Source organism: Ixodes scapularis, unplaced genomic scaffold, assembly GCF_016920785.2.
Source record: "Ixodes scapularis isolate PalLabHiFi unplaced genomic scaffold, ASM1692078v2 PGA_scaffold8__174_contigs__length_109621045, whole genome shotgun sequence".
Lineage (NCBI taxonomy): Eukaryota > Metazoa > Arthropoda > Arachnida > Ixodida > Ixodidae > Ixodes > Ixodes scapularis.
In genome coordinates, this window is record NW_024609883.1 from 72,349,541 (window position 1) to 72,364,101 (window position 14,561).

A 14,561-nucleotide genomic window follows, 5' to 3' on the forward strand; every position below is an offset into this window, starting at 1 on the left:
CACCATCTCTATGACTCACTTGCCGGCAGTCGCCGGTAGGAGTTGACTGCAGGTGCCCGCGGTTGGCCCTCGAATGGGGAAGCCTAGTCCCCCCACACGATCTCGCATGACGGGACAGACCATGACATCAGTGGAGAGTTCACCACAAAACGTTACTAGATTTAGCTCAGTTACGGAACTGCCCATAGACGCTGCTTGCACGAGCGGTACCGACGTCCCGTCGTTCGACATGCCGCCAACCGGAGGGTGGCTGCTACGGTAAGTGCAATGTATTCTCTGGAATGGATAGAAAGTTTTAAGAAACCGTTATCACACGTCCGATACGGTATGATAAGCCCTCCGATACGAATTGCGCATGCGCTACCGCAGAAAAGACTTGCATGCGCAGCTCGTACCGCACTCTCTGTAAATGCACAGTTTTGCACTGACAACCTAGATGGCGTTTCAAATGATGGTAGGCTATACGGTAGGCGGACTGAAGTGAGTGGGGGCATCACGGCATCACTCCCCTCTGTGGAAGTTCCACAACTGACCTAATCTAGTGATGCTTGTGCAGCAGGTGTATGACGTCATGACTTCACACCGGAGTCGATAAACAGCGAGATAAACTTCTCATGACATCAGCTATATCGCATCACGTGATATAGCTGACGTCACCACCGACAGTATGAGACACTTCGCACATCATGCGAAACGTCGGACGATCGTGCGGTAACCGAGCATAACAAATCGTAAGGCACGCATATTGCACACATGACACCTTTTATGCTCCTCAGGCTTATCAAATAAATTTAAAAAAAAGTTTAATCTAATTTTCTTTAACCTTATTTTGCCAAGAGCACGTGGCCAAGAGAACCCTTGTTGAAGAGAACAGGCACAAAACCAGTTTCACTGTATTTAGCAGGATAAAAGTTTTCGACTTCCCCGGTCTAACCACACTGGGCTCCGCCATTTTGGTGTTGTGTTGTCGCATTTGATCTGTGGTTGATCGTCGTGCGTGAGCGTGTGTGTGTTTCGGGCGTGAATTGTGTAGGCGTGTTTCAATTCATCGGGAAATGGCAGCAATGTGTCCCAGCTTGGATTCGGAATGCTCAGGACTTTGCGCGATTTGTTTCATCTTGTCTGTGCAAACTAGGAACTTTTAGCAACGGTTCTTGCCGTCACGCGACGCACTCACGATGTCTCGACATCGCAATGTTCGGACTATGAACTACGATGACGGTAAGATTTTCTGCATATCTTCAGGTGTGCGTTGCGTGAAAACAGATTAATTGTCGGGCCATTTTTACGTCAATTTATACGTATCGTGTCGTAGTGTATCGTACTAACGTCAACCAACTAACTTGGACTCATCGGATCAAATTTCACAGATCGCTTGAGTATGGTTGCGTTAGTTGGCACGGTAGACTTCTCTCGATCTTTATTCAATAAAGATTACCATCGAATTTAGTTTTATTGATTTTTCTGTTTTTTTTCTATCAAAATGGAGTTGTGCTCGTCTGCTACTGGAATCAGCACTAAAAATATTCACGCACCCCAAGCAGGAGCAAAGTGAGCACTGTCCTTGGTTGAGTGCGTTGAGGGCTGTCTCATCGCGTTCCTCGCTATGAACGCACGCCTCTTTTCTTAAAATTTATTTTGTGATTATGATTTGTCACAGCTTTTTGAACAGCTGGAAGGTATAATAACAATGCATTGGTACCCACTTCTAACTGGTTTTCCCTTTTGTTATTGTACTAAATACAGCTACCGTAAAAAAAAAAAAAAAAAAAATTAATGGTTAGGTGGCGCAAGGTACCTCCCGTTATAAAGGGTACGGCCGTTAGCATCCATCCATCCATGTCAAATTTTTTGCTTCCTTTCCTCAGACTATGAAGGCTACTACGACGTGTATGGTCGCTCACAGGAAGAGGACTCATGCATTTCTCCGAACACAGGCGAGTATGCGTCTCGTGGGCAGTTCTGTAGTCAATGTGTGCCAGTACTGTTATTTCATAGAGCTAATGAGGACACAATTTTAAGCACTTGCAAGGTGTCAAATGAAGTCAGCAAAGTTGTCCCTGCCAATGTGAGCAGCAGCATTAATGCCACCGACCGAATGCTCTTCAAAGCGTGGTCGTGCCGATGACAAGAATTGCACTTGTTGCGTTGTTCCCCGCCTCTGTGTCGTCTGCTAATAGACTGGTCGATATATCAGCCGATGCTCGCTAGCAGACGGCGCAGTAGTGGAGTGTGGTGCCAAAAACACACATCTCACCCTTGGCACGCACAAGGTTTTATGGAGCATTTCACATTTCTGGACGGGCTCACCTCATCTCTGGTTGTTAAAAGGGACACGGAAAATTGTTGTGGGTAACCAGCGCAGCGATTGGACGAAACTCCTGCTCTTCCGCTTCCGCGGAGAAGGCAGCAAATGCTTGCTGGCAGGCGTCGCAATAGTGGAGTGAGGTGAGCATCTTTGATGTGCATGAGGTTTTATGTAGCGTACATTTCACAGAAAGCATTCGTGCCCAGATGAGCGGGGCTCATCTCCTACTACTCTGCTTCTGCAGAGGAAACAACAGCTCTGTCGTCTGCTTGCCAGTAGACGACAAAGTATCGGAGCGTGGTGCGCTTTCGTGGAGCGTCCATTTTGCAGTAGGTGTTCATACCTGGAGGAGCTGAGCTCATCTTCCGCCGCTCCACTTCCGCAGAGGAAGAGTTCCTCTACAACAGGGAGAAGCTGCACTCCATGTCATCGTTCCTGTCTCCCGGCGTGCTCAAGGAGGAGAATGAGGACGAAGAGGAGGCAGAGGGCCCATCCAAAGGGGAAGAGGTTGGTGGCCTGCTGGGACCCGAGTCTACCCTCAGCCCTGTGGACGAAGGTAGTCATTTGTTTCACCTAGTGCCATCAAAGAAGCTACGCTTGGAGCCTTGGCACTTCATTCCTCAAACTTCTTGTGAGCGCTGTCATTTTGGTGCCTAATAGACCCTTTTCAGAACTCATTGAGAAACATTGGTGTTCGTCTTTTTTTGGATATGAGGCTTGTAATTGGATTGTACGCAGCCGGCACAAGTTTTTAATTGTCTGCTTCTTTTGCGGGGATGTGGTGACTCCAGAACACCGAGCTCTGATTGGCTCTGATTGAGGGATAAGGGGTAGACCTCAAGGCAGCTTGCTTTGAGGTCTACCCACTATCCTTCCACTCAGAGCCAATCAGAATTCTGCGTTCTGACATTACCGCGACCCCTGCAAAACAGACAAACTTGCGCTCCACGTACATGCTCGGGGTATGTGCCAAAACAATGGTGGACTCCGGTAGGGTGCGCAGCAGCTACTATATGGTGTGCACTTTTGAAAAGGGTTTATTGCAGGGCAGGCACAATTGGCAATCACTATGATTATAAAATGTGACTACCTGGGTGCAGTGAGCGGACGACGCGCTCTGTTCTCTGCTCGCTGCGTCCACCAGGAGATAACCCCACAAGTAGATAGCGTCGCAAACTCGGTTTTCTGCGAACTTGTCCAACCTTGACTTTGGCAGGTTTTTTTTGCTCTCGGCAAGGACAACTGGGAATGATCATTGGTGCAATGCAGTGATATTATGTGCAACTCATGTATAGATAGGGCTCTTTGTTTTTGGTTTTATTTTTGTCATTGACTATTTTTTTAATGTCTGCTAAGTTTTATCTTGTTCCGAAGGTTCCTTTATGTGTCCTTGTTTATGGTTGACCTTCTCCTTTGTGCCCCCTAGTTTAGGGGTTCAAAGCTCCCAAAGTCTTCATAGGTTTTTGCCCATTTCCCTGTTGGGGCCATCCGGCTTAACCTTGGTTTTCTTTTGTGTACTTTTCCGTTGTGGGGTCGTAGCCTAAACTAATTTGAAGAAAAATAGAAAAAAGTATTTTTTAATAGAGTGACATTAAATTGAACAAAAGTTCAGGAAATGATGTCACGGACGTGAAAATAAAAATAAAACCTGTAAACAAAGAACCCTATGTATAGGGTTCTTTGTTTACAGTTGCTCAGTTGCAAAGTTTAATTAATGTTTCACCAGAATTTTCTTCTCAAATTTTGCGAGGGAAGGATGACTGAATAGATTTTGCAGGGAAACCTGACCATTTAAGTGCATGGAAGCTATCAGCTTGCTCTAAAGCAATTTTTCTTTCGGTTTATTTCTCGTTATGACCATTAAGGGAGGGAGGGAAAGAGGAGGGGAGGGGTGATGCTAAATTGCCTACATGCCTGCTAAAGCAGCTCCTTTTTGCAAGCATCACCAATAATAGCCTCCTTGTCGTGCTTTTTGATTCTGTTGGGATAGCTCAATTGGTAGAGCAGTGGGCTGATGATCCAGAGGTCCAGGGTTCAACTCCCGGTAGGGGAAAAACGTTGCAGTCTTTTAATTGTCACCCAAGCACAGAAAACGGAGCATAGACCTCGTTTAAATGGTCCTTGTCTCTGGTAGCCTGTGCAAGAACAACTTCTCCAAATCCAGCATGTGTGGGCTTATTTCATATAAGAAGCCTGCATTGTATGGAATGGAGATACATTTGTTTTATGTGAATTGATTTTCATGTTTCAAATAAATGTAGGAAATAATGATAAGATATAAAAAGATTTATTCCCTGATTCTCGTAAATGATTTTGCAAAATGGAGTATTCACAACTGTTAATGTTAGAGAATTGAAAAAGCTTGGGGGTGCAAACTCTAAGGGTGCTCAAATATTTCTTTTGTCTAGAGAGGTGCATCCAGCCTTTAGAATTCACAAAATATAATGGTAGCAAATATGACCCCTCTGCCCGATTCACAAAAATTGGGGCTGCTAAAAATAAGGGACTCCACAGTGTCCAGAAGGTGGGAAACTCAGTTTACCTCATAATTGTTTTTGGGGTCAAATAGGAATGGATTCACATGCTTTATGCACTGTGTATTAATATTGCCTCCCATAGTAGGTAAGGGACTGAGAGGCCCTTATAGAATTTGGTGCCTTCCTTGATTCTTGTACCCCTGAATGCCTCTTTGCATGCAGCTAGATATTGTTAACCCCTTGCCTACTCATTTTTCTTTCTGAAAGGAATGTACTGCAAAACTTTATTTTAAACAGGCAATTTGCATTATAATAAAAGAAAAACATTTCCTGACTTCCAGGTGTTGTATCTTGCTCTAAATCAGCACGTCTGATCTTCTGGGCCTCTTCATTCATACTCCACAGTTTGATAGCTCTGAAAACGTTCAGAAAGGTGGAGAGCCGCTTGCACTGTCTATACTCCCATGTCGTTTCTTGTTGGCTGTGCATACTTAGCACGCCTGCATCGGTTTATTTTTCTTAGTGGGTGTGATTTCAAATATGCCCGAGCATTCATCAACTTCAAAAATAATTTTTTGTATCTCTTCGTTGGCCGAAGCAGACCTCCCTGTTAAAGCCACATTAGTTTAACTCAAGTGCTTACAAATGCTTACTATTTTTTGTTAAAAAGAAAAACGAACAAGCAAACACGGAGCAACAAGGGTGGTTCTGCCGTCTGCCAGAGAGTGGGCCAAACAAGTGCCGAAACTGAAGCATGAGTCACACTCGTGGTCGGGCTTTATGGTTCGTAAAGGGTGGCATGACCAACGCTCATTATTATTAGGCAAGAGTTAATATAAATACCGACCACTCCCCCCCCCCCCCCCCCAAAAAAAAAAATAAATAAAAAAATGTCTATAACAAATGAGTTAAAAAGCACATATTTACCCGGCTCGTTCCCGCAAACTTTGTGTTAGTGATGCATCGATAGGGTGTCCCAAGTAAACCTTCCACCATAAAACGAGCCGGAAAAATCGGCGCCCACCCGTAGAAAGTTCAAACTTTTACCGCACGCGCACCGAGCAGGCCAGTTTTACCAGGTGAAATTTAAGGCGCAGTTCTGTTCCCTTAGAAAACGAGAACAAAAGACTCGCTAAAATCAAAGTCGAGCGCGTCCGCAGACAACCGAGCTGGCGACGCCATTTACTTGTGGCGCCATCTCCCAACGAGCGTGGCGAACAGACAACAGAGTGCGTCATCCGCTCGCCACACCCGTCGGGAGGTGGCGCCTCAAGTAAGTGGCGTCTGTATCAATGGGGTCAACGGTAACGAAACGTGGCCGTAACCCAGGAAGTGCAGTTCTTTGGGCCAGAATTTGCTGTTTGTCCGGCAATTTATAGCCTTAGAAAGCCCGAAGAAGCCAAGGTGTAGCCAAACTTTACCTCATCCGGCTAGAGTCCACGTCGCCGAACAGATGTCAAAGTTGGGCTGCATTGCCGGTAGTTTGGCTGTCACCTGGCATCTTTGGGCCTAAATCACCAAACAGGAGCCAGGGTTGGGCTCCGCTTCTGGTTGTTTGGTTTCCATGTGGCAATGTCAGGCCTAAATTGCCCAGCAAGTGCCAGAGTTAGGCTTCACCGCCGGTTCTTTGGTTCGTGTATGTGGCATCTTTGGCTCAAGTCTGGCACTTTGGCCACTCTGTGTCGAGCCAGAAAGAAGCGCCACAGAAACTTCAAAGTACTCTAGCACTAGCTAATGCCCTGCAGCAAAGCCGTATTAGGCCCCCATGCTAGGCCCCTAGGATTGCCAAAGCTTGTGCCAAGTCAGTGGTGTCACCAGAATCAGCGGCATCCGGGGCGGTGGTCCACTCCCCCCACCCCCTTCCTAGCGACGCCACTGTGCCAAGTTGTGCGTTTCTCTGGGATGCTACCCGGGAAGCTGACTCTAATGTCGGGTATGTTGTCGGTCTGCCTCATCCTCGCTCGACCCGACGCCTTTGCAGTGAGGCTATACGAGTGCCTGGAGAAGATGCAGAACGTCGTGGGAGACTCAATCCCAGAGGCGACCCTCCGCCGCGCTGCCCTGGAGTGGGACTTCAACGCAGAGACAGCCCTTGACAAGTTGCTCTCGGGTGCGGCCATGCGTATATCTTCCCTCTTGCACAGTCATTGATTCATCCATCAAAATTAATTTATTAAGTTAATAATTTGTTTATATATTTTTTTACATGCCCATTTTACGGTGGGTTGGACACCCCTGCAGTTTTAGCTGTGGTTGTTTTGTCCATTGTGGCTTGATGGCTGTGCGCATTATACAGACGTGAAAAAATGAAACGTGGGTATAGTAGCGATACAAGCGAGGGCGCTAGGGCTGGAACTGTTAAACAAAAAACGGGAAATGACAGATGTTACAGAGGATAGCAAATGGTTCTTGACGTCTTTTTCGGTTTCGTGTTATTGTAAAGGAACGCAAGGCCTCAAGGCTGGTTTGTGCTTTTTGAAGATTATTTTGCTGTCTCAATAAGTAGAAAACTTGGTTACTGGTCTTTCTGGTCTTCAGCTCTTGGCCTTTCTGTACTCACTATATAGGTACTCTATGTGACAGGTATTAATCAGGAAAGAGCTCTGTGTGTGTATTCGAGCAAATCATAGTATAACTGACAAAAACACGTTTTTTATGGGATGGGATTTATTCGGTCTTTCATTGCAAACGGTGCATTGATTTTTGATGGTACGATGTAACTAAGTAGTGCAAAGGTGTCGTGAAGATGTGGAGACCCTTTTCTTCCTCGGTGAATGTGCCCTTGTAAACAGCTTGTTTTGAACATCAAGTGCCTTATTTCTCGATAAAACATTCCTCATATATTTTTAGGTCCCACGTAGCTTCGTGAAGCCTGAAAATGCAGCTATAAACTAACTGTATAGCATGATTTAGGTTATTTGGCTTTCAGTGCTTCCCAAACAAACATGTTCCTGAAACATGGAAATGTTAGGAAGCTGCTGAGATGTTTTTTCTTTAATTGAGAGGAGAAAAATGTTTTAATGTCTCCAATTTCGTACGCCACATTTTTGCAGAGGCGGATGCTCCAAAGCCACAGCGGGAACCACGGGAACGCAGACGAGGTGCGTGGTTTTCATTGCTGCACAAACACATTTACGATAGATTTTACATCTTCATCAGCATTATTATGTTAATCATACTAACATTGATGAACTTAAATATAATTAACATACGAAAAGCAGATGTTCCTCATTTACATGTGTTTACGTGGAACTTCAGTGGCGACTGACAGGTGCTATACTCTGTTCACCCTTAAGCTGAGACTGCAGCCAAAGCTACAAGCGTGAGCGAGCTTGCACTTCTCGCTTTGAGACGTGCATTTCCGAGTGCACGTTTTGTGAAAGGGCACTTTAAAGCAGCAACCTCGAGCTCTTGTGCTTGTGGAATTGGCTGCAGTCTCAGCTTTCGGGTGAACGGAGTACAGCTGTGGCATCTAACAAACTGTGGAGATAGTTGACAGAGCTTGTGCGTGCAGCAGTTTGTAATGAATCAACGTGTCGCCAAAGATGTTTGCGCATGTTCCAAAATTCACGAGCTGTCGTTGTCTGCTTTTTAGAAGATGTGCAGTGCTTCTCAGCAGGCACTGCACCATTCCAACTCATTTTGCCACTGATGGTACTTTTGCTTCATGGTTTTCTTCCATCTTGGCTTGTTTTATGTTGTCAACAGCAATGTAGCTAAACAAAGGAAGTAGTCAGGACGCTTGAATGTAATATCCTAATGTTGCAGCATTACTAAAGATGAGGCGAGAAGAAAGGGTAGCTGATTTTTTTGTTTGCGGGCCAAGGTCTTGGATCCTGTTTAGTCAGTCTCGCCAAGCAAATCTGGGCAAGTATTTTTTTTTTATGTTAGCTTTTATTTTATTGTTTTTATATGGTAGTTTAGTGACATTGATGGACCTCTAAGAAGGTGAGATATGACCAGGATTGTGTATCTTCGGAACTTATTTTTTGTGAAATTCAGACGGTGTTTATCGTAATTGTTTTTTTAATATTTTCACTTTTCTGAGTTTATTTTGCTGTCTTCCCAATTGTTCAATATTCAAAACATAAAGAGATATATTCGGGCATTAAAGCGCACTAAGTTCATAAGAGCTCGCATGTATCAAATAATATTTTTCCAGGTGGATTTGGTGTTTGTCTCCTTGCCATTTATATTACTAACTTCCCACGATAAAACTTAAAAAAAACTGTTGCTTCGATAGACGTTGATACTTTCAAATCAGTAAACTCGTGAACGTAGTGGCTGGGAAGCTCGTTTCTTTCCCGTGCTATTCCACCACTCTGCCTGCTGCGCAGAATGGAGTGCTGAAGGGATTTCAGCTCTCCAATGAATTGTACGAGCTCATGGCTTTCAGTCTTAGAAAACAGAACCCCCTCCTTCCTCTAAGAAGCACAAATAGTAGAGTCCAAACTGAAAACTGGAGAAGTGGCTTTTGTCATGGCCCAGAACTACTATGACCCATTGTCCTGAATGAAAAATCTGAGGGTATATAGAGTAGACTTTTTTTTGTTTTGTCAGTAGTCGGTTATTTGAAAGGAAATTGGAGTGGCCTCTACTCAGGATCACTGACTGACCCTGTATGAAACCTATTTGTAGATTACTTTTCTTTAAACACTGTGATCTCGAAGTTTGGAGGTTATTGGATAAATACAAATTCACAAAAATTTCACCGGCAAGTGTTTCTCGGAGCCTTTCGGAATTATCCAAAAATGCGGAACCTTAGATATAACATGCCGATGTTCTGGAACATTCTTCATGGGACCACTGAGGGGCACCTCCGAAAAACAAAATTAGAATGTAGCTATTTAACATTGAGACCCTTTACGTTTTGGTGCTTTTTATCATTTGTGTATGCCCGGCTTTAATCAAAGCTGCAACGGGCTGTTTGCTTCCACAGTCACATTGCATGTGCGGGCATGCGAGTCATGAAAGGTGGCTTCAAAACTAACTATGGGCTTTTTTTGTTCTCTTTCTCCTTGCCTCTTCCCACCCATTCTGCTTTCTTTCATGATTGCCGCACGACTTCATTGCACATCATCGCCCCATCATTGCCTGTTCGTGTCTCCCATCTGCTTTTCCTCATCACTTGAACATGCCACCTGCAAGGTAAGAATCGGATTGCGATGACTCTGACACCGCTCTCGCTTTGCCCGAGCTCACAGACGTCGAGAGCCAACCGTCGGCCGATGTCGATTTCGACCTCGGTGCACTGGCGGGGTCGTCGAAACGCGCATATACGCAGGAAAGACGGAATTTGCGTCGTGACGCTGCGAGTTTAGCCGACTTGGGCGCGAACGGCAACAGGGTGTCGTCTCGGACTGTCGAGCCGGTGCCCTCCGATGGTTGTGGACTTGACCTCGCAACTTTGTTGGGGCGAACTGACGGGCAGGAGCAACGTGCCGCTCCCGTTTTTGGATCCGAACCTGAAAGTGACTGTACTGTGCGCGGTTCAGAGCGGGGCACGCTCGCGTTCGTGGAGGAGCCTCATCCGGTTGCAACGTGCGGTCGATTTGAGACCGGTGCAATGGGGAAAAGATCTTGCATCGAAGTGGTTTCGAAGACCGCCAACGTCGGTCCGGGGGCAGACGGGTCAACGCCGAAGAGTGCCGATGTCGCGCCGACGTCGACGGACGACTTTTTAGAGAGTTTGCTTCGTGGAGCGGGGAATGTAACAAAAACTCCCGAGGCAGGAAGCCCTGCTGTGGGTTTGCCCGTCGGTTTCAATGGGCTGATGAGTGCCGACATCGGGCCGACATCAAGGAGTTGCAATGTTGCACCGACATCACCAGACAACGTTTTAGATAGCTTGCTTCGTGGAGCGGGGAATGTAAGAACTCCTGAGGAAATGCGCCCCGTCGTGGGTTTGCCTGTTCGTTCCGACGAGCCGACATCGGACCGACTTGAAGCTGACTTGGACCTACTTTTGGGGAGTGCGATGGGCGTCAACGAATTACCAGGTTCGCCAAGCCGTCGATCTGGAGGGAAGGATGATTTCGAGGAATTTTTAACGTCTTTGGCAAACGACGTGCCCCCAGCCGCTCTTCGCATGGCGGAAGGGCCAGGAGATTCCGGCCTTGCTTATTTGCAAGATGTTGTTCAAGCAGATGACATGCTTGGAGAATCTGTTTCTACGAGCTCTGCGAAGGCGCGGCGAAAACCGGCACTGCTCGACCTCGGACAAATTCTGGGGCTGCGTGGAAATTCGTTGTCGCAGAACGATTTGTCGGCCGGCAGTTCACTGAAGCTGGACTCGATACTGAAAGGCGGGGACACGAACAATGCCACTTTGATGCACCTAAAAGACTACCATACCTTGGAGGGAGCTCTCGAAGAAAGTGCATCGGGTATCGAAAGAGATGTTTTGCCCGAACGCAAACTGTCCTTCTCGTGGGGCGCATCTGCATCCGCAAAGTCACCGTCATTGTTTGGTGCAGTGGTTGCCTTTTTTCCCTTGGGTCGGACTAAAGCTGAGGTGGTTCCGTTTTCCAAGAAACTCAGGGACCTGATCTCCGTGAGGTACGGAGGTCATTTGACATCCTCGATTGTGGCGTTTGACTTCTCGACTCCATCGCCGGACGACATCGTGATTGAGTGCAGGAAGAAAGCTCTCGATCCCTCAGGTACCAGGATGGAGAGTTTGTTGCTGTGCTTCACACTGCATCTGAACTTCTGATATGTGTCATTCTTATGTAAATTCTTGCTTTTAACTTCAGTATATGATCCTTTGTAACTGGGAACAGTTTTGAAACATTGGCTTAGAGTTGTCGTTAACTAGTCCTTTCTGCCAAGGCCCGCAAAAACTGCGGCTCGGCAACGCAGAAAACGTAAGCAACGCAGATCCACCGAGGCATGCTTTCAATATTTGCTCCCGCCAATTTAAGGATAGATGGGTGTTGCATTGCCGTGTACTTGTAAAACTAGCCGCTGTATTAACATCTTTGTAACAAATCTGATTTGATATACTGAAGGCGCTTTCAGGACTAGCTTGAAGTTAATGGAATAAAGACGGATGACTACAATGGACGTTGAAGGACATGGTACATTGCAAGGATATTGCCAGGAGCACATGTTGAAGAATGCTGCATATTCCAGTATCGCTTATCGCTTTTGAATGTAGAGCTTAAGTCGGTGCTCTTAGTTAGCATCGGGAACCTATAGTGTAAAACCTAGTGAGAAGTATTGCATCCCACGTCTAGGGGCGTTTGTCCTAAGAATCTCGTAGATAGGCAAGTTCCTGTGTTGAGTCCATTGTGTATGCCATGTTTCCAGCTTGGAGGCATGCATAATCATTAGTTGTATTGGCAAATTCATTGTTTATTTGAGTGTGCTCATGGAAGGCAAGTTGTCTACCGTAGTGCACAGAGCATGGAAGATATCACTGGTTTGAAACCTGGGGCATAAGCCAAATTATGTCTATGAGATAGGAATACCAATGGAGAAATAAAAATAAAATGATTGCTAACATGACATATTGTGTACCATATGTCCCAGACTTGCCCCACATATGGCATATTTGATTGCCCCATATGCGGTTAACATGCAAGACTCAGAATATGGTCAATGACACAAGGGAATTGCGATACAAAAAAAAGCATTGCAAACATCTAGAAATTTAAAAAAAGTTATGGCAGTTGTGCAGATTAGAGAGGGCTGTTGGATGTCATTTCGGAGGAAGAGGAGGACGCCTGCGGTGCACGCGGTAACTCGAATGCCCGCCGTTATTGGGTTGCGTCGTCCTGTTTCCCTTCAGAAAAGAAGCCGCTGGAGAGGCTGGGGGCTGCCCAGAGGTCCGGCATCACCAACCCGGAAGATGCGCTGACGGCCGATCCGGTCTTCCGACAGTCCTTCGGCCAGAAGCAGACGGTTGACTTTGACGACCGGCAGCCCAAGTGAGTCCTTGAGCCGTCCCAAGTCTCTTAAGTCTTTTATCTGGTCTTTGTTTCAAAACGCATATTAGTGGGGCTTGTTCAAAAGGCAGGATTTTTCGTAAAAGAAAGGACTACCCTGTTAAAAATGGGAAAACTGATGACTGCTTGAAGACTTCATAGTCCAGAGTATTTTCTCACAAAACTCAAATGCTCAATTCAATGTCAAGCAATAATAAAAGCAATTAAAAAAAAAAAAAAGAAACATGGTGAATTTTATTGTAAAATACTGCAGAAGCGCCCACCTCGTTCAAGTGCCCACTATTAACATTTCACGAACTTGGGAACTCTGCAAATTATACATTAACCGCCCGATTTGATTGGATAAGTGCTCATGTCTTGATTAACCAAGTTTTCAGTGGAAACGGGGTGGGTGCTCGCCCGGTATCTTATGGTAAGCTTTAAAGGCTACATTTAAGGCACGAAATTGCAAGGCGTGGGAGAAACTTTAAGCATGATTTTCTCAATTTTGTTTTGTGAGCGTGACACAAAATTATTGTCAGTAAACTTCCTGCAGTAACTGAACTGTGTCAGAAAAAACTAATATCCAGCGCCGTTATCTAGTGTCGCACAGGGAAGCGAGCTCGCTGCTCCGGTCGTCGGCGCGGTCGGCGGGCTGTACCAAAAACCGCACTATAACCGGTATTTCCCTTCGCGCGCCTGCATTTTAAGCGGTATGTAATTACATGGAGTTCTATGGGAGGTGAACCGGTGGTTTAAAAAAACCGCGTTATACCCGGTCCTGCACTATAAGCGGTTACGTTGTAAGTGGTCTATACTGTAGCACCCGGTAGGGGCTTTACATAAGGTGGGGCGAAAACAACAATACAGATACAAGTCAACGAGAGTTAGGAATCTTTTCCTCCTTCCGCTCTTTTTTACATATTGTAAAGAGCGGCAATTGCAGAACGAAATCTAATGGTCTCTTTTACTGTTACGATGTCGTTGGGGAGGGAATTCCAGTCTGATATAATAACTGTAAGGGAGAAAATTTGAGAGCGTTAGTTCTAGGAGCGGCAAGCTGAAGTTTCTGTGAGTTGTTCGTGCGTGCCGAGACATGGTGAGCAGCTGGGCAATATTTTTCTTTCTTTGAGGGTGAATGATAGTACAGGTGATGAAGGGCAGTTAGTCGTGTTATTTCACGTCGGTCAGCAAGAAGGAGTATATTAGTCTGTTGTTTTGTGCGCAAACTCCTTACCGACAAGAGCCCTACCTGCGTGGGTGCGAGTCACGGCACAAATAGACCCTTTTCAAAAGTGTGCGCCATCTAGTAACAACTGTACCAATTATTTGTGTTCTCCATTGTTTGGGCATGCACCCTGAACATGTATTGGACAAAAGGACTGCCTCGGCGTTCTGCGCGAACTCGGGTCCAATCGCACGCCTCCTACCCAAGATAGGGCAGCCGCCAATGTTGCTCGACGGGGTTTCGTAAAGGGTCCATTGTCTGGGACTCCCTCTCCTAGGGTCTCCACAGACAACTCCCTGAGGGCCCCGGCAGCCGACAACGCTCTCAAAGTGCCGAGTGCAAACAGCTCCAACCGAAGCTCCCCCGACCTGGAAAGGAAGGAGGCGTCTCCGGACAGTGGAGACGCTCCGTCAGCGGCCGATGCCACGCCTGGGAAGCCGTCGAGGTGCGTGGCGGGCGTTTTTGTTCCTTGGACCGTGCTCATTTCATTTTAGTCATTGCGAAGGGTCAGCCTTGGGTTTGCTGCATTTCTGCTTGCATTGCGGAAAACGTGTTGGGAGCAGACTAACCATATGTGGGCTGACCGTACCTCGATGATACTTGCATGCTTACCCTCACTT

The 14,561-nt window shown here is 46.2% G+C and overlaps 1 protein-coding gene across 2 annotated transcripts in view; it reads left to right on the forward strand.

The window, feature by feature from the left end:
• The first annotated feature begins 658 nt into the window (after positions 1-658).
• Positions 659-14,561, forward strand: part of LOC115310741 (HBS1-like protein) — a 35,526-nt gene continuing 21,623 nt past the window's right edge. Inside the window, exons 1-8 of one of the 2 annotated variants that reach the window (XM_040220617.3) lie at positions 937-1,221; positions 1,869-1,937; positions 2,694-2,864; positions 6,767-6,895; positions 7,839-7,886; positions 9,939-11,447; positions 12,578-12,716; positions 14,219-14,386. In XM_040220617.3, the coding sequence (XP_040076551.1) occupies positions 1,179-1,221; positions 1,869-1,937; positions 2,694-2,864; positions 6,767-6,895; positions 7,839-7,886; positions 9,939-11,447; positions 12,578-12,716; positions 14,219-14,386 (2,276 nt within the window). In that variant the 5' untranslated portion in view covers positions 937-1,178. Of the gene's footprint in view, positions 1,222-1,868; positions 1,938-2,693; positions 2,865-6,766; positions 6,896-7,838; positions 7,887-9,938; positions 11,448-12,577; positions 12,717-14,218; positions 14,387-14,561 lie in introns of both variants that reach the window. The other variant, XM_040220618.2, reaches the window with a different exon arrangement.